Here is a 24078-nt window from a genome sequence, read left to right as displayed (position 1 = left end):
TCTCTCTCTCTCTCTCTGCTGCTCCCCCTGCTTGTTCTCTCTCTGTCAAATGAATAAATAAAATCTTAAAAAAAAAAAGAAAAGAAAATAGAACCCATGTTTCCTACTTTGAAATTCATTCTTCCTTCCTCCCATAGACACAAATAATGCTTCTGTCTCTGGCCCAGTTGTCACCACGGTGCAATCTCCTCCAAATCTTATCTCCTCAGGGCTCCCTTCCCCACTGCGGAGGCTTTGGGCACCCCAGGACACTGGAGGTCCTGCATCTCCCCCTTACCAACACCCCTCACCCCCACACTGCCTGTGCACCCACCTCCCTCACTTCCCTGCCTGGCGCCTACCCACCTCGCTCTATTTACCTCTCATAAAGCCCTCTACCACCCTCTGCTGATCATCTTCAAGTCATGAGCCTCACCATGGTCATTTATTTAAAAAACGGAATGATCCCTAATTTGTGTTTATATGCACAAGAAAATGTATAATTTAAGAAATCAACACCTGTTAGTTTCTATTAATATTACGTACTATTTTTTAAAAGCACTCCAACATAAACCAGGGTGTGATCATAGGCAAGTTACTCAACTTTCTGGATCCTCAATCCAGATCCTCAGAAGGATCCAAAGACGTGTAATACGCTTAGCACGGTGCCTGATAAGGAGCGCTCAATTGATGTTTACTTTTATTTAATGAAAGCTTACTTAGTGCTTACAATATGAAAAAGTAAGGCCGCCCGTACTTTTTGGAAGTACCGAAGCCTTGTAATAATGCTCTGGGTTAGGTAGTATCCTCATTGTACAGAAGCCAACGCCGACGCAGGGAGGTTGCAGTGGTACCTGCAGGCAGCACGCCCCACCTAGACACCAGCAGGACCCACCCTTTTCTCTGGCCCCGCCCCGCCACGTTCACTACGACGATGGCCCCGCCCCTAACCTCCGGCGCCGACGGAAACCAAGCCGACGTCTCGCGAGCTTCCACGTACACGCTCCAACGCCTCTCCGCCTCTGCCGGGGAGAGCACATCCGGGTTGCTGGAGCAGGTGCCTCAGGCCCCGCCCCCTTTTACCAGGCTCTCGCCCCACTTCCGGCCATCTCAGGCCTCTTTCCGCCCGTGCTTTGCCGGCTTTATCTTTGCTCTGTAGGTCGTTCCCGGCGCCTGGACCCGGTCCCTGCGCACCGCTCGCCGGCACCAAGCGTCTCGTCCCTCCTCCCGAGTCCCTCCGAGGCTCGGAGCGACTCTGCCGTGCGTCTTCGCGGGCCGCCCGGGCTGAGGCCTGCCGCGCGCGGCGAGTCCGCGCAGACCTGACCCCGCGTTTCCCCGCAGCTCCGTTGAGGCCGCCGCCGTCGCCTCGGGATGCCGGGGCCGGGGTCCGCGCAGCGCTGGGCGGCCGCCGCGGGCCGTTGGGGCTGCAGGCTGCTCGCGCTGCTGCTGCTGGTGCCGGGGCCCGGCGGCGCCTCCGAGATCACCTTCGAGCTGCCGGACAATGCCAAGCAGTGTTTCTACGAGGACATCACGCAGGGCACCAAGTGCACCCTCGAGTTCCAGGTATTCGGTGCTCTCAAAGTCCAGGGGCCCCCGCTTGCGGTTCCGGGGCCGGGGCTGCAGCCTGCTTGCGGACTCCCTCCCATTCTTTGGCTGAGGAATCACCTCTAGGTAGCCGAAGCGGGGCATTTGCCTTTCCTGTTCTAAGCCTGGGGCGAGAGCCATTTTAGACCAGATAGGAAGATGAGTGAATCCCAGAAATGCTTCCTGTGGCTGTGACTTTTCCTTCCATGCTCTAATGCCTTTCGTTTTAACGCCTATTGAACTTTCCGCCTTAGAAGACTCTCCTTTAAAAAAAAAAAAAAAAAAGTTCTTCGTGTGCGGTGGTGCTCAGTGTCCGGACCCCTACTCTCTCTGACCCCCACCTCCACTTTAATCAGATTCGAAGTACTGCCAATATCTCATTCCACTGCTTTTCAGTTTTTCCATTGACGTTCCTAGGACTTTTGGTGAATTCTGTCCCCTGTCATGGGCAGAGCTCCATTGGATGGAGCACCTGCCAAAGGTGTAGCGTAGAACACTTCGTTCTACAAAGGGCTGTGATCAGTGAGAGGCCCCTTTTTGTCTTTGGGATTTTATAGAAAACAAACTTTATTTCACAGAATGTGGTTTCTTAAGTTTGTTACAACAGTCTTTATTTCTGTTTTTCTTGGTAGACTGACTTAACATGTGTGAGCAGCTGTTGAGCGGTAGGTGCTGGTGATTACAGAAGTGGTCCAAATAGATTGGGTCACTGCCGTCATTCCTGATTCCCTACTCATCCTTCCCTTGTCTCAGTACCTGTTCATTCGTCAGGACTGTGTTTTAAGAGCAGAAAATAGGAGATAAAATGGTCTGATCTTTGGGATCGTTGAGGGCTTCCTTTAGGAAGTGATTTTAAGCTCATCTCTAAAGGATTGGTTGTAAATACCTTGGTAAGGGGGGTGAGGGAAGAGTGACTTTTGCAAGAGTGACTGGGTACTTGAGGACCATCGAGAGATCCAGGATAGTTGGGAATAAGGAGCTGGAGGAAGGGAGGTCAAGGGCCAGACCATGTGCCTTGCTGACCTAGTTAAGGATTTTAGTTTTTCCTAAGAGATGGGAAAGCCCTCAGAGGGCTGTAAGCTGTGCAGTGGAGTGGCTGTGGAAGACAGCCTATTAGAGTGATCCAGGCTTCTAGGGTGGGAGCTGTGGGGAAGGAGAACAGTGAAGGGATTGGAGAGAAGTTCGTAGGTGAAATCAACAGGACTTGGTGATGGTTCGGCTTCTGTGAGCGAAGGGAGCGAGGCTAAGGATCACCCTTCGGTTTTGTTTAACTTCATGGATTAGAGCCAGGGGACAGAAAACAAGATAGCAGGAATTGTAATATAAAAGTGTGAGTGTATTTCAGGTGTCAGCGTCAGACGCTGTGCTTGGTGCTGAGAATACTACCACTACTATTCCGGGCTAAAAAAAATTAGCATCTGTTATGTAGCAACAGTATGCCAAGTATTTTAGGTATGTTACTTAATTCTCAGGACAACTCCATAGGAAATAGATACAGTTCTTATTTCTTTTTTACTTATGAAGCTGAGGCTTTGAAAGCTGTAAACCCAAGGTCACAAAACTTAGCCAGTAGCAGAATGCAGCAGTATGCAGTCCCAGGTTAAATTCTTAACTCCTTTATTATATACAGCACCTCCCAAAGATCAATAAGACTGACCTTGACCTCCGGGAGCTTCCATGGACACATTACAGTCAGACAGTATTAAATGCAACAGTGAAAGTGCACGCTTGGTACAGTGCTGGCCAGAGGCGGAGGGTCATCAGGGAAAGGTGGCAGAGGGGCTGATGTTTGAGTTGTGTCTAGGAGAAACAGGAGTTACTCTACAAGATGGCAGAGGGGAAAGGACATCCTAGGCCGGTAGTTTGTGAGACTCAATTCCGGAAATCAGCTTGAGCCCACACTGAAATACAGTGTGTTGCATTGTAACTGTGGGTCCAAGGGCTTTAGGGGTGGTTCCTACCATTTTGTCATAACTGTTTATTGGTAATAGATTGATGATGAAACAGTCTTGGTGAAACTGCCCCCCGAAAAGGCCGTGCTGTTGAGACTGGTTCCATGGTAGGAATATGTCGATGTGACCAGCAAAATAGAAAAAAACCCAGCCAGTCCTCGATTTTGGGCTCCCTGGTTCCAAGGTGTTCCTTGCACACTTGAGTGGTTCCTAATCCGAGAGTCTGTGTCCGGCTCCAGTCCTCAGAGAGGGAGGACAAAGGACCACACCTAACCTTCCAACCTCTTTCTGTGAGACAGCTTTTGACTCTGGTAGTTTATATTCTTTTCCTGTGATAAGCTCTAAATTGGTAAGTATTGTCATTGTGGGTCCTGATTCTTTAGCAGACAGGACCTGTTTAACCTGCTGCTGTTCGTGCGGGTGTAGAACAAAGACTTGTTCACTCTGCTATTTTTGGAACACAGAGTCAGGAAGGGTATAGAAGAGGTGCCGAGGCTACCTTGAAGGAGGTGCAGAGGAGTGGTGTGGCATTGTTAACAGGTTTGGGTTTTTCTGGAGGCCACAGGAATTGAGAAAAGGTTTTAAGCAAATGGGGAGGTGGGGAGATTGCCCCCCCAGACATGTGGGGGGGTGTTGCTGGCATCTGGAGGATGGAAACCAGAGAGGCTGCCCCACCCCCGCAAAGAATTATCCAGCCCTAAGGGAGCTGAGGTGGAGAACAAACCCCGGGGTTAGAGGGAGGAGAGATCAGGTTGTGGGAAGACCTTTTAGGAAGTTGTGGCTTTAGTCCTGTCTAGGCTGTGGATTAGGAATGGAAGAGAGAGGGTGAATTTGAGAGAGGCAGTAATGTCAGGAGATTTCTGTGAGAACTGGACAAGTAGGGACACTTAGTTTGGGATGATTCCCAGTTTCTAATTTCCGTGACCAGGCAGATTGTGAAGGGGTACTTTTTATCTGAAATAAGATTATTTGTTTTAAAGTTTGATGGAGGAAAAGTGGCATGGTGATCAATTCTGGTCCTCTTCCGTTTGTGTACACATTTGACGACTCAAAGTACAGCGGCCACACGTGAACAAAATGAAGTCATGGTTTTCACCTGGAGGAAAGGTGGTTGACATTTGGAGAAGTGGTAAATGCCCAATTGTTATGACCTTTTTTATGTCAAAACATTAAACTTTGCACTTCAAAGAAGGACTGGCTGCTAATGTGACCTCTTGTCACTTAGGAGACAGGATGGATAACTGAACTAACTACAACACTGTGATAATTAAATGAAGTATAATTATGGACTTAGAGAACTGCAAAAATATGCAAATATTAACATAGGGATATAATCTCTGTCCTACAGACCTAGAATGTCAGTATTACGCTAACCAAGAGGGTTCAAACCTGAAAGTACAGGCTTGTGCGCTCTCCCCATCTCAGCCCTCAAACCCACGTCTCTCACATCATTCCCAACTTTGCAGCCAGCGCCCCTTCTTTCCTATGTTCCTCCCTCTCTCTTCCCGCTTAATTCTTGCTCCCATAAGGAGGCCTTTCTCCTCCCTAGTCCTTTTCTGACTATGCCTGTCCTGTACCTCAGGAAAAATCTCCCTCCCCTGCTTCTGTGCAACCCCAGTGGCCTATGAACTGTAACTGATTAAACATGAGCCCTTCAAAACAGCTCCAGAATCCTCTTCAGAACATTTCCTTTACCCCTGGCTTTCCTTTCACATGTGCTTGCCCTAAAGTACAAGCTTTCCAGATAAGTGGAAGATTTGTTTGCTTTTGTTCTGTTTTGTTTTTGTTTTAATCACAAGTATACAAACAATATAGTTTAGTCCTTAATGTTTCCCTGGGGAACAAGTTTATAAAGTAATGATAAACTCTTTGAATAGCCCACAAGCCTATTCAGTTCATAATGTAGTTCAAAACAAAATGTGTATCAAATTCCATATAACTGACCTATAGAAGCACTTACGAAACAAACCTTTTGTTATTTGGCAGTGAAATGAGTTGAAGTTCTATAATAGAAACATGCTTGGGTGGCATGCCAAGGACCAATCTATGTTCCTACTTCACCGCACTGTCCGTGTGTGCTTGGATGGTACAGAGAGGAAACCAGGGAAGAAAATTTGGGGAGGGAAAATATCACATGGCAGTGAGCTTAAGGGTCAAGAGTCTGACTTTGGACTTCAGGTTCTGCCTCGCCTTTTGCTAGATGAGCTATCTTGGGTAGGTTGCTTATCTTAACTCTGTTTCTCAGCTTGTCAGATGGGAGGGTGAAAACCCTCTCTTGTAGGGTCCTTGGGAGAATCAAGTGATGTAAGCTGTCACAAGGAAATTTGTTCCGTTTCTCTAAAGCTTGAACTGACATCTGCCTCCCAAATTCCATCCATTGCTAGAAAGAAAAAGTGTAAAATTGCCTGTGATAGGGAAAGTCCTTTGCCGATAGCCTATTGTCATTTTAACAGGAAATCTGATTGCTTTCTCAAACTTGTTAGTTGCCGTGATGTCTTACCTTTTTCCTCTCTCTCTCTCTCCATAGGTGATTACTGGCGGTCACTATGATGTAGACTGTCGGTTAGAAGATCCCGATGGTAATGTGTTATACAAAGAGATGAAGAAACAGTATGATAGCTTTACCTTCACAGCCTCCAAAAATGGGACATACAAATTTTGTTTCAGCAATGAATTTTCTACTTTCACACACAAAACCGTCTATTTTGATTTTCAAGTTGGAGAGGACCCACCTTTGTTTCCTAGTGAGAACCGAGTCAGTGCTCTTACCCAGGTAAATAAAATGTCAGCAATATAGTAGTGTGTTTAAAGAGGGGGGGAGCGTAAATTAATATGCCTTAACCTACGAATGCAGAATTTTGAGACTTTTACCCAGTCTTTAAGATCTGTCTTAATTCTTTTAGATTAAGCATTTCGCAGAGAACTTTGGACTTTTTTGGTGAAAACCACTGTTGAAGGATTTTATGAACTTTTAAGTGTAAAGAAAATAAGCCTTGAAATAGGAGGGTCGCTTCAATGGGAAAGGACATTTAGGAAGACTGGACATGCTCCCGCATTCTGAAGTCATGGAGGGATACGACTTCATAACCTGGCAGGTTGCTGTAACTGGAAACAAAATGGTGCCTTAACTGATACGTAAATATGCCACAGGGTAGTGTTAGACCAGGATTTAGTGTCCATTCACACTGCTGTTAGAATGTTTGCTGTAACTTAAAATAAAATATTAAGGATTAGTGGTAAGTCATCTAACAAAAAATAGTTAAAGGGTGCCTGGGTGGCTCAGTTGGTTAAGCAGTTGACTCTTGATTTTGGCTCAGGTCCTGATCTCAGGGTCCCGGGATTGAGCCCCGAGCTGGGCTCCCGGCTCCGTGCTTGGCGGGGAGTCTGCTTGAATAATCTCTCCTTCTGCCCTGCCATCTCTAAAATAAATAAATCAATCTTTAAAAAAAAATAGAGGAAAAGTAAAGATAGATTGGATTTTATTTTGGAGAAGACCTTAAAGAGAGAAGGATAAGGAAAGAAATTTAAAGTCGATGGACAGATGCTGCTCAGGTGATAAGAAGGGCTCTTTAATTTCCAGTTTAAATATAGTCGGAGCTTAGATTTTATCTAAAAGACTCTCAGTTACATATCCAGAGGAATTATTTACCACCTACTTGTTCGGACCTTAAACTGGTATTTCATTCTTCCCAGGTTCTAGTTAGTCTGTTGGCCAAAATCACGTGGTGATAGAGGCAGTTTTGAATAATGTATAAGACCCTTAATTCCTAAACCTCCTGTGAGCATTAACAGGATGTATTCATGCTAATACTTTTAGAAATGTTCCCTCGTATTTTGGCGTCCTGTATGAGTGGCACTTCACTTTGTAAAAAGATTTTTCTTTGGGGCCTTTGTTTATGACTTAACCTTCATGAATTTTAATTTGAATAAGAAGGTAGCTTGCCCTAAAAACCTTAATAGGTAAATACAAGGAATGCATGGTAATAAAGCAGTATCCATTAATCTCCTTTATTCATCTCACAGTTTTTAATCTTAGTCTTATTTTTCTCCTTTCAAAAGCTAGTAAGTCCCTCATACAGTAGTGATACTTAAAAAGCAGCTGTTCACACCTTGAAATAGAAAAAAATTACCAGCTGGTAAATGCAGAAAAATTATAGAGTTGTTGTAAATCACCATTTTTCACCTATTAATAAGACGATAGATCTGGAGTAGACCGTGATTACCGGTCACTGCTAAAACCACTCCGTGAAAGGCTGAGGGGAGGTTTATAGTGACTGGATCACACTGATACCACCTAAACCTAATGACCATTTCCAGATGGAGAGATGACTAGGCATTGTGTGTCTTCTGTGTGTCTTCGCATTAATGAAGTACACAACATTGCCCGGGAGGTGTTCCCACCCAGAACATTGCATCTGAGTCCCTTCCAAGTCTCTTGCTCCAACTACCAGTTCATAAGAAAAACAGGATGGAGGAAGGCCATGGGGATACGGTCAGCAAAACCCAGGAAGTTGGAAATGCTGCGGGACGGAGGACCCATTTCTTCAACAGACAGGAAGGGAAAGAAGCCGAAAGAGAACCTAAAGATTAAGAAGACTTAAAAGACACATCAGCCAAATGATTGTGTCGGAGCTCTTTGGGTTCCGATTTGGAAACAACTTTTTTAAGATATTTGGGGAACTTTGAACGTTAAATTTCTATTGAAAAATTTTAAAAACTATTTTTGATGCTTTGATGTGTGATAATCCTCCCAGGGTTACACTTTTCAGCGTTGCCTTTCAGAAATGAGTGTAAAGTGTAAGAGTATCACTGAGATGGTAACACACAAGGGATTTGCCTTCAATTAGTTGGAGCGGGGAGGAAAACAGGTGAGGAATATGTGTTGGTGAGACAAGATTAGCCATGTGCTTGTTCCTAACGTGAGGCTTTGTTGTACTGTGCTCTTTGGAATATGAACTTGAATACGAACAGTTCCGCTTAGCGTTTGCCTTTTTTCCCTATGTTTTCTGTCTCAAAAATTATATGAATCCATGCAATTATTCCCTTAATTTCTGTGATTTTCTTTCATCCAGCACTCACTTCTTAACCCTCACTCCAGGCTGGGCTTCAGGGAATCCCAAAACATTCTGAATTTGTGTCAGATCCTTGCTTTTATGCATACTTCCAGGGTTAGTACCACTCACCACTCTGAGAATGCATGGAAAGTAGAGATCGGCTGGAAGCACCTCTGTAGCCCCCTCCCACAAATTAGAAGTCAGTCATTTCAGCACAGCTCTGCTAATATTTGATTCCGAAGGGCCTAAATAAAACAAGAACAGCAGAAACGTTCGAGTATCCCAAGAGGTACATGGAATTTGTGGGCCACATAATTTCTCGCACTTTTTAGAAGCGTTTTAATGACTTTTTATAAATGATTTCTTTCATACTTTGACAGAACTTTATTAAACGTTTGAATTCTTTTCTAGTGTCTATATTCCTTCACTAAAATTAAGGCAGGAAAAAAATATTCCCAGAATCTTTTGAGAGATTCTTTGGATTTATTAGTAAAAGGAGGGAAGAAGCTGTAAAAGTTATAAACACTTGAGGAGACGTGAGTCCAAATAACTTTGTGACATACAGGTATTATAGTGACTGACTTAGCTTAACGATGGTGGGGTCCAAAAGGAGAGAGAGGAGCAGAAAGGAACGTTGTAAGGTTGCTAAGATAAACGTCACTGGAGAATTTTCCAGAATACAGGAAAACAGTAACGTTCACCACCTTCCTCCCCCTGCTTCCCACACTCAGTGGTCCTCGTCACTGTCCTGTGTCATAAAAATATTTTTCTTTTGTATGGCTGTGCACAGTATATGCTCCTTCCTTAGTGATGAGGGGAAAAAAACCCTCAGATCATTTTAAAAATTCTTAATATATGGTTTGTGATGTAGAATAAGTATAATTTAATAATAGAGTATTTCATCACTAGGATTAAGTTTTCAGCAGTAGAAAACCACTACACTGTGCTGTATTAAAAACCCTTCTCAAAGCAGATCATGTGATGAATGTGTAGAAAGGTAAGGTGCTGTCAGATGAAGACACAGACTGATGACACCGTGAAACTGAAACTTCTTCCCCCTGAGAACAGTTGTATTGGCTCAGTTGACTGGCTGGAGGGAAGAGACATAGACGTGTTTAGCAAATTGGTAAATTAAAAAACAAAGACATTGATGCTCTGACCTATCACTCTCAGACTCCTCTGCTTTTAAAATAGTTAATAACTTTGAATAAATCTATTTTTGTGTCCTACTTGGGTTTTTTTGCATATATCTGGGCTTTGATTTGTATTCTTCTTATTCATCAAATTTACCGGCCTGCCATTCTTGTCTTCCTAATTCTTCTTCATGCAAGAATCTGAACTTGAAATTCTGTAACCGCCAACTGTGACCGCTAAGTGTTTCTGCTACTGTTGGCTCGGCGTTCCATCTGGTACCTTACAGGTGCCATAGCTGTGACTTTCCAAGGTGGGGCAAGCCGCCGCCTCGCCGAGTCTCTGGCCTTACCAGTCGTCCTAGTGGGGATGGCCGCGAGGACGGCGTTGCTAGCACCGCGGGCCTACATGCGTGAGCACGCGAGTTCCGCTTCAGTAGCAGGCTGATCATATGAGGAATGGAGATCAAATGGAAAGATGAATTACCCATACTAACTGGAAATCTTTCTCTTTAGATGGAATCTGCCTGTGTCTCCATTCATGAAGCTCTAAAGTCGGTCATCGACTATCAGACTCATTTCCGTTTGAGAGAAGCTCAAGGCCGAAGCCGAGCGGAAGACCTAAATACCAGAGTGGCCTACTGGTCCGTAGGGGAAGCCCTCATTCTCCTGGTGGTCAGCATAGGGCAGGTATTTCTCCTGAAAAGCTTTTTCTCAGATAAAAGAACCACCACAACTCGAGTTGGATCCTAACTACGTTTTGAGAATTGACGCACCATTGCCACCATAATATTGCTGTCCTCTAATTAATTTTAGGTACCGAAGAACTTGATATTGGCAACATTTTTAAACCTTACTCATACACTTGTTGGGGGGGATGTACAGTGCATATCCCCAAGCTGTGGAAAGGACACCTTTTTTTATTTGTAAAGGTAGAAAAACTTCGGAACTTACTTTGGGCTCCCCATGTTCAATAGTCAGCACCAATGATCTCAGTTGTTTCTATCTACTCTTTGCACACTAAACTGGTATTTTGATTTCTTTTAGCCATTTAAAAGTACTTTTCTTATAGGTAGTGGATATTTTAAAAACCTTCAATTTAATATCTGTGTGTTGTGGAGGAAGAAAATTGCCTTTTAATTGTTTATAGTACAGTTTTGTTTTTCAGAAAACCAAAAGTGATTAACTGTAGCCCAGGCCCTATTCTGCACTGTTTAATTTGGGGGTGGGGGGAGCCACCGTGGAAACGTCAGTTAAGAAACGTTAGTTAATACTGATATAATTTTAAATTGATGCATCATGGTAAACTTTATTTCATGCTAGCTTGGAAAATGTCAGATTTTTGGTTTTTTGTGTGTTTATTCTATGATTTATAAGCAGATACATTCTTTTTTTCCTGAAGACATTCTTAACCACAGAGAAAATAGTATGTTTCGATAGCATAACAGTTTATACAAGCCTTAAAAATCAGACTGTTAAAACAGGTAGAGTAATTACAGAACAACTTAAGATTCTATAGTGGGAGGCAAATGAAATGAGAAAAGTCTCAGCGAGTTATCTGCACATTATTACATTTTCAGTGCTTTTACAAAGAAAAAAGGTGGTCTGTTTTATTTTAACATTTTGATTGGCCGGTTCGTGCCCTAATGTGGCTTCAGTGTCTGAGTCATTCCCCGCTTAAATTAACAGTTGTAATATTCGTATTGTAAAAGTGCCATATATTTTATCCTGATGGGTGTGATGCACTGAGAAGTTAGTTTCTTTGGTTTTTTTCTTTCTTTCTTTTTTGTTTTGGTTTGGTTTTTGGTTTTTGTCTTGTACATGTAATTTGTACAATCTCTGGTTAGCCACCCTAAGATGATTTGAAACTTTAGAATGCCGTGTGTTTCTTATTTGATGATCTTCATCGATTGTACTGCATTTAATGATTATTAAACAGTGCATATTCTGTACACTATAGGGTTTAGACTGTGTTTGTATTTTATAACTTGTGTAGACTGAGCTGATCGATTTGTCAGATTTGTTCAGGTATTCCAGAAGAGAATACAAGACAAGTGAGAAACTCTATAGGTATTTAAAGCTTTTCTGCTGTTAAAAAAAAAAAAAAAATTGCAACTGCTTTTTGCCCTGCCTCCCTCCCCCACCCAAGAGTGATGAGTGCTGAGCAAGACTGCCCTATTGTAGAGATTCTGGTAAGTAGCACATAGCTAGAATAGAATAGCAGTTCAAGTCACTTATCACTGTGGACTAGAAGTTAACTCTTAATGCTAAGCTGTCTTTAACTGTCTTCAAAAAGCATATACACTTCTTCCTGTAAGAGCAGAACAAATTCATAGTTGTCATGCTTGCTAATTTCAGTTGCCACAGTGTAGCAAGGGACGAACCATTTTCAACCCTTGAATTCTAAAAATTTCCAAGACCAAATAGCAACTCCTTAAACTGTGTATCAGGAACTGGAACTCTCAGATTTTGCAGATTTACCTATTTGGGTTCTTGCAGTGGAGTTGTCCTGCAGCTTTCTAAGTGTCCCTCTAGATAAAGTTTTGCACATTTTCAGCACTAGCGTTATTGTGATTGATAAGCACGGGCATGCATCCCGTGTCCTTCTCTCTGGCTACCTGTCTGCTCTGTTGACTTCGGACACTTAACACCATAATGAGGCAGAGTCAGGTATCATCAGTGCACGGAGTGAGCATAGGTAATGTCATCTGATCTGTGCCTATCAAAACTTGATGATACTAGACTATTACTACAAATAACTTTTGATGAAACTATTGAGGTAGGTTAAAATTTCTGAAATCACCACTGTTACCCGCTGTAGAAAATAGTACAGGCTTAATCTAGTCTGTATGTAACTGGTTCAAGTTTGATGGCAGTCTATACTCAACCGGGTATGTATATGTAAATTAGAAAATACATCTCTATCCAGACCTAAATGTTAAGGCCTTTTTTCTTTCTTCCTCCTACTATATAATTTGTAGCTCATCTTTTTTCTTTAATCCTTTCATGACTTGTTGGAACAGTTTGAATTTCCCAAATATTTATGTTTAGACAGATGGCTCAGAATATATATTTAACATCACTAGCTGTATATATTTTTAAAGTAAAATAAATAATGGAAAGGGACTTGATACACAAGTTTATTACTAAAATTTCAACTGTGTGAAGATCCATTTTAAGATATTACTTTGCTAATAATCTAAACAGTCTTTTTTCTATAAAACAAATGGTTTGTGGTTCACAGCTTTCATCCTGACTGATGTGATAATCAACTTTGAAAATAGAGTGAACTGAAAAGCAATTTTATTCTTTGAAAGGTTTCATTTAAATCTCTGTACATCTACTTTTGCTTCAGTTTGTAAATGTGTAACATTTATAGTTAAATAGGACAAAGCAGACCCTATGACTATTGTTTTAAAAAATTAAACAAGTTAATATATAAATAATTCCAAGGGGGGTTTCATTTACTTTTGGAAAGAAAAATTTCTCTGAACACATGTTGGTTCTCCAGGATTGCACCAATCAATTCTTGTAGAATAAAAAAACAATCTTTCAACAAACTGACTTCATTTGTTTCTGTCAGGATTTGTCTTTTTAAAGCTCCTTACAAACTTGCAGCTTGGGGTACAGTTTGTAGCGAGAGTGATTTTTTTTTTTTTTTTTTTTTTTAAGTAGGCTCCACACCCAGCGTGGAGCCCAAAGGGCTCAATCTCACAACCCTGAGATCGTGACCTGAGCCGAAATCAAGAGACAGATGCTCAACCAACTGAGCCACCCAGGTCCCCTGAGAGAGTGATTTTTATTTGGTATTTCATTTAAACATCTCAGGGGCTGGCCAAGAAAGATAAAGAAGACGAAGACCACCTCTAAACTACCTCCTTTTTAACTTTGTGCATTTCTTACTGAAAGTTCAGGTGAAAAGGAGTTAAACCCTCAGTTCTCTAAAAAGCTCATCGTTTTTGTGGGTTTTTTTTTTTTTTTAAGTAAATTAATCTTAGGTTTTTCAATACCAAGTTTCCTTGGGTTTTTTTCTTTCCCTTCATAATGCAGTCATAGGGGACATCCTGGTTCCTGGGCAAAATTCGACAAAAGTAGCAGAGAAGGAACAGCAAACATAGATCAATATTTATTGAATGCTTACCCCGTGCCAGGTGCTACGCTAAGTATTTTACTTGTGTCGACACGTTTCATCTTTGCGATAATCCCATGAACTAAGGATATTCTTCCCATTTCACAGATGAGGAGATGGAGGCATAGACAGGTTAAGGAACCTTCCTATATCTCAGTCGTGAGCAGCAGCGGTGTGACCCGTGGCAGTCCAGCTCCAGAGCCCTCTCCAGCCACTGTGCAGCACCGCCTTACACACACTGGTTAAGGGTAGATCTCGGAAGGCTTAGCTATCTTGATTTTGGTACAGCTCAATGGCACTTCAGGGTTTTTTGGCATTGGAGTCACAGCCAAGTTCAAATTATGGTTGTGTGACCTCACACAAAGGATTTTATGAATTCTCTGTATTTCTGTTTCTTCATCTACTGCTAAGGTAATATCTACTATAATGAGAGGTATTTATGAAACACCTAGTGCCTATCATATATAAGCCCTTCATAAATAGCTCTATTTTTCTCATTGGTCCAGTTCTAGTCTCTTGATCTTTAGTTTCTGAAGTTCTTACTGTAGCCTCTATTCGTATGGCTCTTAAATAATATGTAACACAAGTGAAAGCGTTTATCTATCATGTACTTAATAGTCTGCTAGACGTTTCAAAAATGAATAAGATAGTCTGACCCCCAGGAACCTAACTTAGTTGAGGGAGACAGGATAGCTCTATGAGCCACTAATGTTACATAAGTAGTGAAGCAAAATCGACTTGGAGAGTCTAAAGACATTCTAGGATGCTAGAAGTAAAGAGACTACAGGATCTAAAGACTTACTCCCCAAGGAGTTTAACTCTGTCTCCCCACAGGGGAAGCCCATGGTTGTCTAACTAGGCCAGTGATTAAGTGGATTAATCTCTAATTCAGGGATATGGACTATTAGCCAGTCTCCGTTGCTACGTATTGAAAAACATGTTCTTTAACTTTGTTAATAATAAAAGTGATGTTTGATCTAAATTCTCTGTCATGGTTGTTTCCAGATCTGGGAGGAAATACAAGGATGTTATCACCAAAGGCACTGTTTTTCAGTCCACATTGCCCCATTTTATCCATAAGATATTAGAAGTGATCATATTACTTGCTGGAATCAAGATAGACTAGAAGTTAACACTGGTCTGGCACAATCTCTTCTAGCGCTGGTAACTACTAGTGATTACTACTCCTTTAAAAAGAAAAGGCAACACAAGAATTTGAGAATGCATGATTCAATGAGTAAAATACACTCAATCCCACCATCCACTTGGATGTATTTCGGTTACTTTTATAGATACATGTATATGTTTTAAAGAATTGGTATTATATTGCCTGAATAAGATTTTCAACTTAAAATTGTGAATTCTGACATAATACAGAAGTTATTAAATATGTATAACTTAAAGAGAAATAATGTAAAGCATACATTCATATAACCAATGCTCAGGTTAAATGCGGCATTCCCTGCACTGTAGTAGGCTTCTGTGTATCCATAACTGATCACGTCTTTGACCTTCCCCACTAGACATAACCAGTGTTCTGATGGTAATGAAAATAATTTTATTTTTCTTTATATTCTCATCAGTTAGGTGTAGTAGTTCTTCTCAAGCCACTCTTTAAGAAAATTTCCAAACCATCACAAACTGATACTTGTGTAAATACAAAATCACGTGCTTCAATATTTTGGCACGATCAAATTATCAGCCTTTGTAACTGCTTACTTTCTAGGCATGCTTACGTTCTCTTTTTGTGCTCATCTCTTCAACCAGTAACAGTTGGGTGCGGCCTTGTGGACCACACTTTGAATAGCACTGATGATAGTTTTTTTTTAAGATTTTAATTATTTGAGAGTGAGAGAGCATGAGCAGGGGGGAGAGGCAGAGGGAGACGGAGAAGCAGACTCCCCGCTGAGCAGGGAGCCCGACATTGGGCTCCACCCCAGGACCCTGGGATCATGACCTGAGCTGAAGGCAGACGCCTAACCAACTAAGCCACCCGGGTGCCCTTTATTAAAGTTTAACAAAGTATTAAATCCTATTTAGTCATTAGGATAATACATGTATTCTCTTGCGACTTTGTTTTGCTGAGTCATCCATGTTGATGCCTATGGCTGTGGTTGGTTTCCATTACTGGGTAGCAGTCCATCCTATGAGTACACTGCAGTTGTGTGTCTCTTCTGCTGTTGCTGGCACTTGGATTTTTGCAAAGCCACAAAGAACATTCTTACATATCTGTCCCATTGCATATGTGTAGGATCTCTTGAGACTAATACCTTCAGGAGTAGAAGTGTTTGCATATGGAGTATGTGTATCTTCATCTCTACGAGGTCATATCTCACTTTTCGAAAGCAATTATAGCAATCAGTGCTTTGACCAGCAGCAGGGGGAAGGCTCCACATTTGATATTGTCAGACTTGGAGACTTTCAAAAAATCTCCTGGGTGTGTGACATTGTAAAGGCAACATTGAAGAATTTGAGAAATAATAGGGCAAAGAGTACAATCCACCCATACTCCCACAATCCATTTAATCTGTACCCGTGAAACAAATAATACATTATATGTTAATAATTTTAAAAAAAGGTATTTCAGTTACCTTTTTAGATTACATATATATGTTCTTAAAGAAACTGGTATTCTACTTAGTGTTTAATTTGCATTTCCATGAGGTTCATTTGTTTGCTTACCATTTCGATTTCTTCTTTTGTAAAGGGCCTGTTCAAATCATTTGCCCATTTTTAAAAATGGGATTGTTCAAAAAAAAAAATTGGGATTGTTCCAACATTTTTTGGTTCACAGGATCCCCTTATAAATTCCGGAGGCTAATCCTTTGGTTATAACTGTTTCAAATATTTTCTCAGTCTCTTTATCTTTCTGATGCTAATGCAGTGTATCAGTTTTTGTTCTGTATTGTTGGTGGTTTTGTGTCTTGTTGAAGAAATATTTCTCTGTCCTGGAGTCATGAATATCTTCTTTTGTGCTATGTTCTAAAATATGTAAATTTTGTCTTCTACTTGAATCAAGTTTTGTGTATAGGATAAGATAAATAACCTCGTTCTTGTTTTTTTCCTAATTCCTTGAAAACTCATCTTTCTCTGTTTTGATTTGCCATACCAATTCTGTCATTGATAAATGCCCATATTTACCGGAGTCTATTTCTGGGCTCTTCATTCTATTCTATTTGTCAGTCTGTCCATATATCAGTAACATATTGCCTTAATTACTAAAGATTTTAAAATTCTTGATGTCTGGTAAAACAGGTCTTTATACCTTTTTCTTCGAGATTTTTGGCTGTTATCTATCCTTTGCATTTTTGTGCAAAGTTTGGAATTAGCCCAAATTTCAACTAAACAAAATAATCTGTCACTTTTCTGTATTACTGTCATGGATATTTTGCTTGGATCTTCAACTTCTTAGTCTAATATATATTTAAAACTGTAGAATTCTTTCAAAATGCGACTTTAGCTGCATGTTCATTTTCTGTGCTCTGTGACAAGTGACCGCAAGTTTACCCGTCTACAACAGCGTACGTCTCTTATCTCCCAGTTTCTCTGGGTGAATAGTCTGCGTACAGTTTAGCTGGGTTCTCTGTTCAGGGGTTCACAGGGCTGCATCAGGTAGTCACCTGGACTGTGTTCTCAGCTGGAACATGGGGTCTTCTTTCACACTCATCAGGTTGCTGACAAAATTCAGTTCCTTGCGGCCCTCCGTCACTAGAGGCTGCCTGTCCATATAAGCAGATCACGTCTTGACTGCATGCTGCTTCCTGGCCAGCAGGAGAGACTCTCTGCTGTGAGTCCCTTTCAGGAAAGCCCAGCCAGGATTCACCTGATGAGGTCACAACCACCCAGAATAAGCTCCCTTTTGACTAACTCAGAGCCAACGGAATAGGAACATTGATTGCATCTCCAAAATCTTTTCATCTTTGCCCTATCTGTTGGTAAGCAAGTTCGTAGGTTCTGCCCTCACAAGGGTATGGATATGGGGATGGGGAGGGAATGCAGAGGCTCTCTTGGAATTCTGCCTATCACGGACTCCATTCTGCATGTCTGGTCATCTGTTTTAGTTGCTTATTAACTTCAGAGTTTTCTGATTTCATTATTACTTGTATTTGACCCACAGATATTATTTGGAACTAGAGTTCTTAATTTTCAGCCATAGCTATCTGAGTGATTGCATTGTTATTAGAGAATATGTTCTCTGCGTGATTGAAATTCGTTGACATTTGTTGACGGTTGCCTTATGACTCCATTTACCTCCCTCTCGATTTATATGTTGTCATGTATTTTGTATCTCTTTTTTTTTTAACGATTTTATTTATCTTATTTGAGAGAGAGAATGAGAGAGAGAGCACATAAGAGGGGGGAGGGTCAGAGGGAGAAGCAGACTCCCCACTGAGCAGGGAGCCCAATGCGGGACTCAATCCCGGAACTCCAGGACCATGACCCGAGCCGAAGGCAGTCGCCCAACCAACTGAGCCACCCAGGCACCCTTTGCATTTCTTTAAATATGTCATGACTGTTGTTTTGTACAGTCAGTATTCCTTTAGGTTTGTCCATATCTTTACCGCCCTTTTTGCTCTCTGTTCTTTGCTGAGTCTTTGAGCTTCCATCTGGAACAATGTAGTGCAGTTTGGCTAGTGGCAGATTCACCTGAATTTTTTTTTTGAAAATGTCTTTATTTTTCCTTCCTTTTTTTTTTTTTAAAGATTTTATCTATTTGAGAGAGAAAGAGAGTGAGAGAGAGAGAGAGCATGAACAGGGTGAGGGGCAGAGGGAGAAGCAGACTCCCCACTGAGCAAGGAGCCCGATGTGGGACTTGATCCCGGGACTGTGGGATCATGACCTGAGCCAAAGGCAGATGCTGAATTGACTGAGCCACCCAGGCGCCCTTTTTCCCTTCATTCTTAAAGGGAATTTTTTTCTGGGCCTGGAATTTTCTTTGGGTGAAGATCTTGAAGATACCTTCCCACTGTCTTCTGGCTTCTGCATCGTTGCTATGAAGAAATCAACTATTAGTCTCTTGCTCCATTGAAACTAATGGAATCTTTTTCCTCTGGCTGCTTTCAAGGTTTTTTCTTTGTATTTACTTTTCTGCAGCTTTATTATGCTGTGTCTTAAGGGAGGATTTCACTGTATATTTCCACTCGGATTTTGTTTGGCATCTTGGGTTTGTGGATTGTTACATCAATTCTGGGAAATTCTCAGCTATAATCTTTAAATATTGCCTCTGCCCAGTATTCTCGCTCCTTGACTTCTGGGGCTCCAAGTAAACACATGTTAGACCTTCTTTGGTTTATTTCCTGTATCTTCATTTTTCTAGATGTTCTGCATTTATTTTCTCTGCATCATCCTAGATGGTTTCTTCTACTATAGCCTATAAATCATGAATTCACTTTTCACCTATTTCTAATTGGCCATTAGCCTCATTCATTGAGTTCATAATTTCATTTTTTATATTTTTTAATTCTGGTTTTGTTTTGTTTTGTTTTTGGTTCTTTTTCTTACCTGCCCTGTTACATTTTATGGTCTCTAGTTCCTTGCTGCATTTTTAAGTGAGGATTTTATTTCCATGCATTATCCTTTGTGTCTGATAATTCCAATATCCACAGCCTGCTGTGGTTCTGTTTCTGCTATCTCTAGTTCATGTTGCTGGTAGTTAGTGCTGTCTTGGCATTGTCTTTAATTGTTTGCTTGAAAACCCTGGGGAAAAAATACAGAAATAATTTGAGATCTGGGGTGACTTTATCTTCCTTAAGAGGTTTTTGTTTCTCTCTGCCAAGTGCCTGAGGTCATTAGGAGTCTGGAACCTAGGCTTTAGATTCTCTGTCTCCCTCCAGATGACCCACTGCACTGCACTCTGTACCCCGACTCCAGGTTACAGCCCCTGGACTCCAGTCTTTGCCTTTCCAACTCTAATTGTTGGTGAAACTACAACTCTGCCTCTCTCCTAATTCCTCTAGACTGGTAATCCACCACAAGGGCCAAGTAGTTCTGGCACTATTTCCTGAACTCTAATCCTCTTCCTTAATCTGACCTGGTAAATCCTATCTTTTATGCCTTCAAGCAGATGCTTACTGTGTTTCCTCATGTTTCATCTTCAGTGAGAACACTGGTCCAAATGACCTCTTTTCTCATCACCACCTCCAGAAATCCAAAGTTACGCCTGCTCGTGAATAAGACTTGCAACCCCTTGGGTGACTGGACGAAGGAGTTCCAGGTGACCCCCAAATGATACATACCCTTTTATCAGTAAATGACTCATTTTATTCTTTCAACTATTTTTTCAGTGCCAAGGATGTTCTATGCTTATTTTCCCTAGAAATAAGGATTCAGGGATAAACAACAACTTACCATTTTGTTCTAGGAGACAGAGAAGTCAGTTTTCACAGGACAGGTTTTTAGCCTGGGGTAAACCCCTTAAAACGATTTACAAGATTTTACATACATCTTCAGTCTTCTGGAGAGTTTGTGGTTTTCATCACATTCTCAAAGGAGTCCGTGACTCAAGTAGTTCTAAACAATCACTGCTCTATGTGATATTAGAGTAATTTTAGCTTTTTCATATTAATGAAAAGGTTTAGATTCTAAGTCCAATTTGTTGTTTATTCTGCATTGCGGGGAATTGGAGGGTTGGGTGTGATTAGCTTTAAATAAAACTTTCTACTGTTCAATAGATGCTGACCTTGTGTGCTAGGCAATGGGGGTCCTGACATAAATATTATAGTTTCTATCCTCAAGGCATCTGGGCACAGATCCTAAACAGAAAATTATAATATCTTACCTGAAAGTAGTAGTTCTCATACATTGATGATATAAGAAGCAACCAGTCTACTTGTAAAATACTGATCTTTCTCAGGTTCCTTCCCCTGACCTGAGACTTCGATTCAGTAATTCTGGAGTGAATCTTGGAAATCCCCCCCAAGGATTCTGATGAAGTGTTATACCACATTCTGAGAAGAATGGCAAACTCTTTTGTAATACTATGTACCTGCTGTTCTCTGTTCTACATTTAAGCTATATAATTTATTTTCTCCTCTGAACAGTGCTTTTTTTCCCTCATGGTACCAGTTAAGAAACCAAAGCAGAGAACAGTTGAGTTGACTTGTCCACAGTCACACGGTTAGCACTAGAACCAGGGTTTAAGCGCAGACATCTACAGGGGCAGGCTGGTGTCTCCCCTATGTGTATGTAGCCTCCCAGTCATTTATCTCCGCAGAGATATGTGAAGAGTTTATCCTGACCCTCAGTGGCTCTCATTTCCAGGGTCTTCTGTTAAATTTCTGGCTAGTCCACTGGTCTACTACTCACCTCAGATGCATCCACAGTTTCAGGTTGGTGGAGCTATGGGCTCTCCCCATTTATTTCCTCCCAAGTTTGCCATTTTTATTGCCAGCACCATTAGGAATGGACTTTTTGCCATCCACTGCAAGTTAAGTTAGCACTCTCCAGCAGTGGCGCTCCTGGCTTTCAGTCTCAGCCTCAGCCTGGTAGCAATGTGGCACTAACCAAGTTGGGGAGTCAGCGGGGAGTTGGGAGATCAGAACAGCTTCTGGCAAGAATGCCACACAGTCCCCACTACTCCTGCCCACAATTCATAGGGTTTTAAAAAAAATAAATGATTCTCAATTTGTAGTTTGCCTTTGGTCAATTTCCAGTCCTCAAATGACTTTTTTTTTTTTAAGATTTTATTCATTTATCAGAGAGAGCACACACAAGCAGGGGGAGGGGGCAGAGGGAGAAGCAGGCAAAGAACCCAAAGCGGGGCTTGATCCCAGGACCCTGGGATCATGACCTGAGCTGAAGGCAGACGCTTAACGACTGAGCCAGCCAGGCATCCCTGAAGTGATTCTTTTGACGATTTTTTCCAGTTTACTTTTTTTTCGACAGGACGGACTGTGGGGGCAGTGAGATTTGACATCTTCACTCCATCATCATTAGAATCCCTCCTATCCATTTTGTCAGGTCTGGGATTTTATTTTAGCCCACTTACCATCTAATAAATTAGCCTGTTACTGTTTGATGCATGCTGACAGAAAACACAAGATTCGTGACACAGAAACAAAGGACTTGGTTACCCATGGCATGGCAATGAGCGTTACTGTCAGCATATTTGCAGTGGTTCTTCTTGCTCACAAGTCCCATGGGGGTGACGCGAAGAGGCTTCGGTGAGTGCTACACGCAGTGGATTTGTGTCACGTCTGAGGAACGCAGAGCTTGAGGAACCCCCCACTTTTAAAGCAAGCAGTAAGCAAGCCTGTTCTTTGTCCTGCAGGGAGACATCACCTCATGTCTCAAGGTTGCTCACTATAAATACCAGCCTGGGAAATGGCTCAGATAAGGAATAGTCAGGAAGACCCTGACTACATTCTTGATATACCCAGCAAAACATGGAGGAACACGAGAGACACATGACAACTGTCTCTCCCAGCTCATTTTACCTAGTTTATTGGAATGAAGTTGTTCATAATATCTTTCATCTTTTAAATTTCTTATGATGTGTAGCAGTGCTTCCTTTTTCCTTGTAGAATGATATGTGTCTTTCTGTCCCTTTTTTTCCTGAGTAGTTTTACCAGTGGCTTATTAATTTTATTAGTCTTTTCCAAGAACCACCTTTTGCTGCTCAGTTACTTTTTCTACTTCTTTGATTTCTGATCTTATTTTCATTATTTCCATTTTTTTCTCTATTTGGATTTCATTGCTTGTTCCCTTCCCCCACCCTAATTTCTTGATATGGATGTTTAGAAAGTTGATTCTCTGGCTTTGTTTTCTAATGTGTAGTTTTAAGACTAGAAATTCCCCTGTAGTTATATTTTTAGTTATGTCCCACCAGGTTTGATATATGGTATTTTTAGTAACACCCAGACCAAAATATTTTATGATTTCTGTTGTGATTTTTTTGACCCATGGATTATTTTGAAATGTGTTATTTAATTTCCAAACATAGGGGTTTTTCTAGTTATCTTTTTGTTTTTCACACTAATACCTAGGTGGTCAGAGCACTTGCCCTGTATTTCAATCTTTTGATTTGTTTAGATTTTTCTTTAATTGAGATGTGCTCTGTGGCCAAAAATACGGTCTAATTTTGTTACTGTCTGATTTTGTTAATGTTCCCTGTGTACTTGAAAAATATGTGTCCTGAAATTGTTTTGGGTGCCATAATCTATGTATGTCAGTCAGGTCAAGTTCACTAATCATGTGCAAGTCATTTCTAACCTTACTGAGTTAGGTGTGGGTATGCTGGGCATAGGCTGGATACCCAGGGAAATGGTTGAGTAAGCTAAAGGTCAGAGTTTCAAGACCTTGAAAACACCAGCATTTAATGCCAAACGTTTCAGGGGTGTGAAGCCACAGGAAAAACATTTTACATGTGGGAGGAGCCATCTCTTCTCTGATTTAATTAGCACTCCTCCCCACTTTGCTTATTTCATTCATTCATCATTACCAATTAATGGATCTTGAGTTGCCTTGCTTGTTCTCATTCCTGTTGTCTTTCTCTGGGACCAGACTGCAAAATCTCCATGAGGACTGGAACCACGTGCGTTTTCTTTTTTTTTTTATTTTTTTTAAAGCTTTTATTTATTTATTTGAAAGAGAGAGAATGAGAGATAGCACGAGAGGGAAGAGGGTCAGAGGGAGAAGCAGACTCCCTGCTGAGCAGGGAGCCCGATGCGGGACTCGATCCTGGGACTCCAGGATCATGACCTGAGCCGAAGGCAGTCGCTTAACCAACTGAGCCACCCAGCTGCCCCCACGTGCGTTTTCTTGACTCTATATTCCTCCTGCCCGGTACATAGATGATACCAAATATTTGTGGCATAAATGGTGCATTTTCTTGAAATGTATACTTGATAATTTGGGGAGAAAAATCAAAGTAATTAAACTCATAGCCAATACATAGTACATTTTCTTAGTACACCACGTGAATATTGATGAAGAACAATGCAAATTTGGATCAATTTAAAATATAAAATGGAACAATTCAAGGAAATTTGCCCTTGACACTGATGACTCGGGGTTGATTTATGCACGCCACGTGGGTGGTGAATGGGGAAATGTTTATCACATTTGTCATTAGTGGTATTTCAGGGGGGAAACTGAAAAGCTCTGATTTGAAGGGTTGTCAGGTGAAGTACAGGGAGAGGAAATTTTGGCAGGGAGTAGGGATTGCCTGAGTTTTAAAATACGGAGGTGGAGAGGATTTGTGAACTGGGTTGATAGGGTATGACTAGGATTGGAGGCTTGAGGTAGATAGG

General features: G+C 41.4%; 1 protein-coding gene across 1 annotated transcript; it reads left to right on the top strand.

Moving 5' to 3' along the window:
- The first annotated feature begins 1055 nt into the window (after positions 1 to 1055).
- On the top strand, positions 1056 to 13259 carry TMED7 (transmembrane p24 trafficking protein 7). The gene is made up of 3 exons (XM_027604944.2): positions 1056 to 1542; positions 6043 to 6288; positions 10216 to 13259. The coding sequence occupies exons 1-3, from the start codon at positions 1351 to 1353 to the stop codon at positions 10450 to 10452; spliced, it is 675 nt and encodes a 224-aa protein (XP_027460745.1). The 5' UTR covers positions 1056 to 1350; the 3' UTR covers positions 10453 to 13259.
- The last annotated feature ends 10819 nt before the right edge of the window (positions 13260 to 24078 follow it).

This window comes from Zalophus californianus, chromosome 5 (genome assembly GCF_009762305.2).
Source record: "Zalophus californianus isolate mZalCal1 chromosome 5, mZalCal1.pri.v2, whole genome shotgun sequence".
Taxonomy (NCBI): Eukaryota; Metazoa; Chordata; class Mammalia; order Carnivora; family Otariidae; genus Zalophus; species Zalophus californianus.
The sequence above is the reverse complement of the archived record's forward strand: the minus strand, read 5'-3'. Positions and strand labels throughout refer to the sequence as shown.

Excerpts from the sequence above, each read along its gene's own strand:
- TMED7 (XM_027604944.2), top strand. The coding sequence starts at position 1,351 with ATGCCGGGGCCGGGGTCCGCGCAGCGCTGGGCGGCCGCCGCGGGCCGT. Across the intron at positions 1,543-6,042 it reads AGTGCACCCTCGAGTTCCAG|GTGATTACTGGCGGTCACTA; the intron begins GTATTCGGTGCT and ends CTCTCTCCATAG. Across the intron at positions 6,289-10,215 it reads GAGTCAGTGCTCTTACCCAG|ATGGAATCTGCCTGTGTCTC; the intron begins GTAAATAAAATG and ends CTTTCTCTTTAG.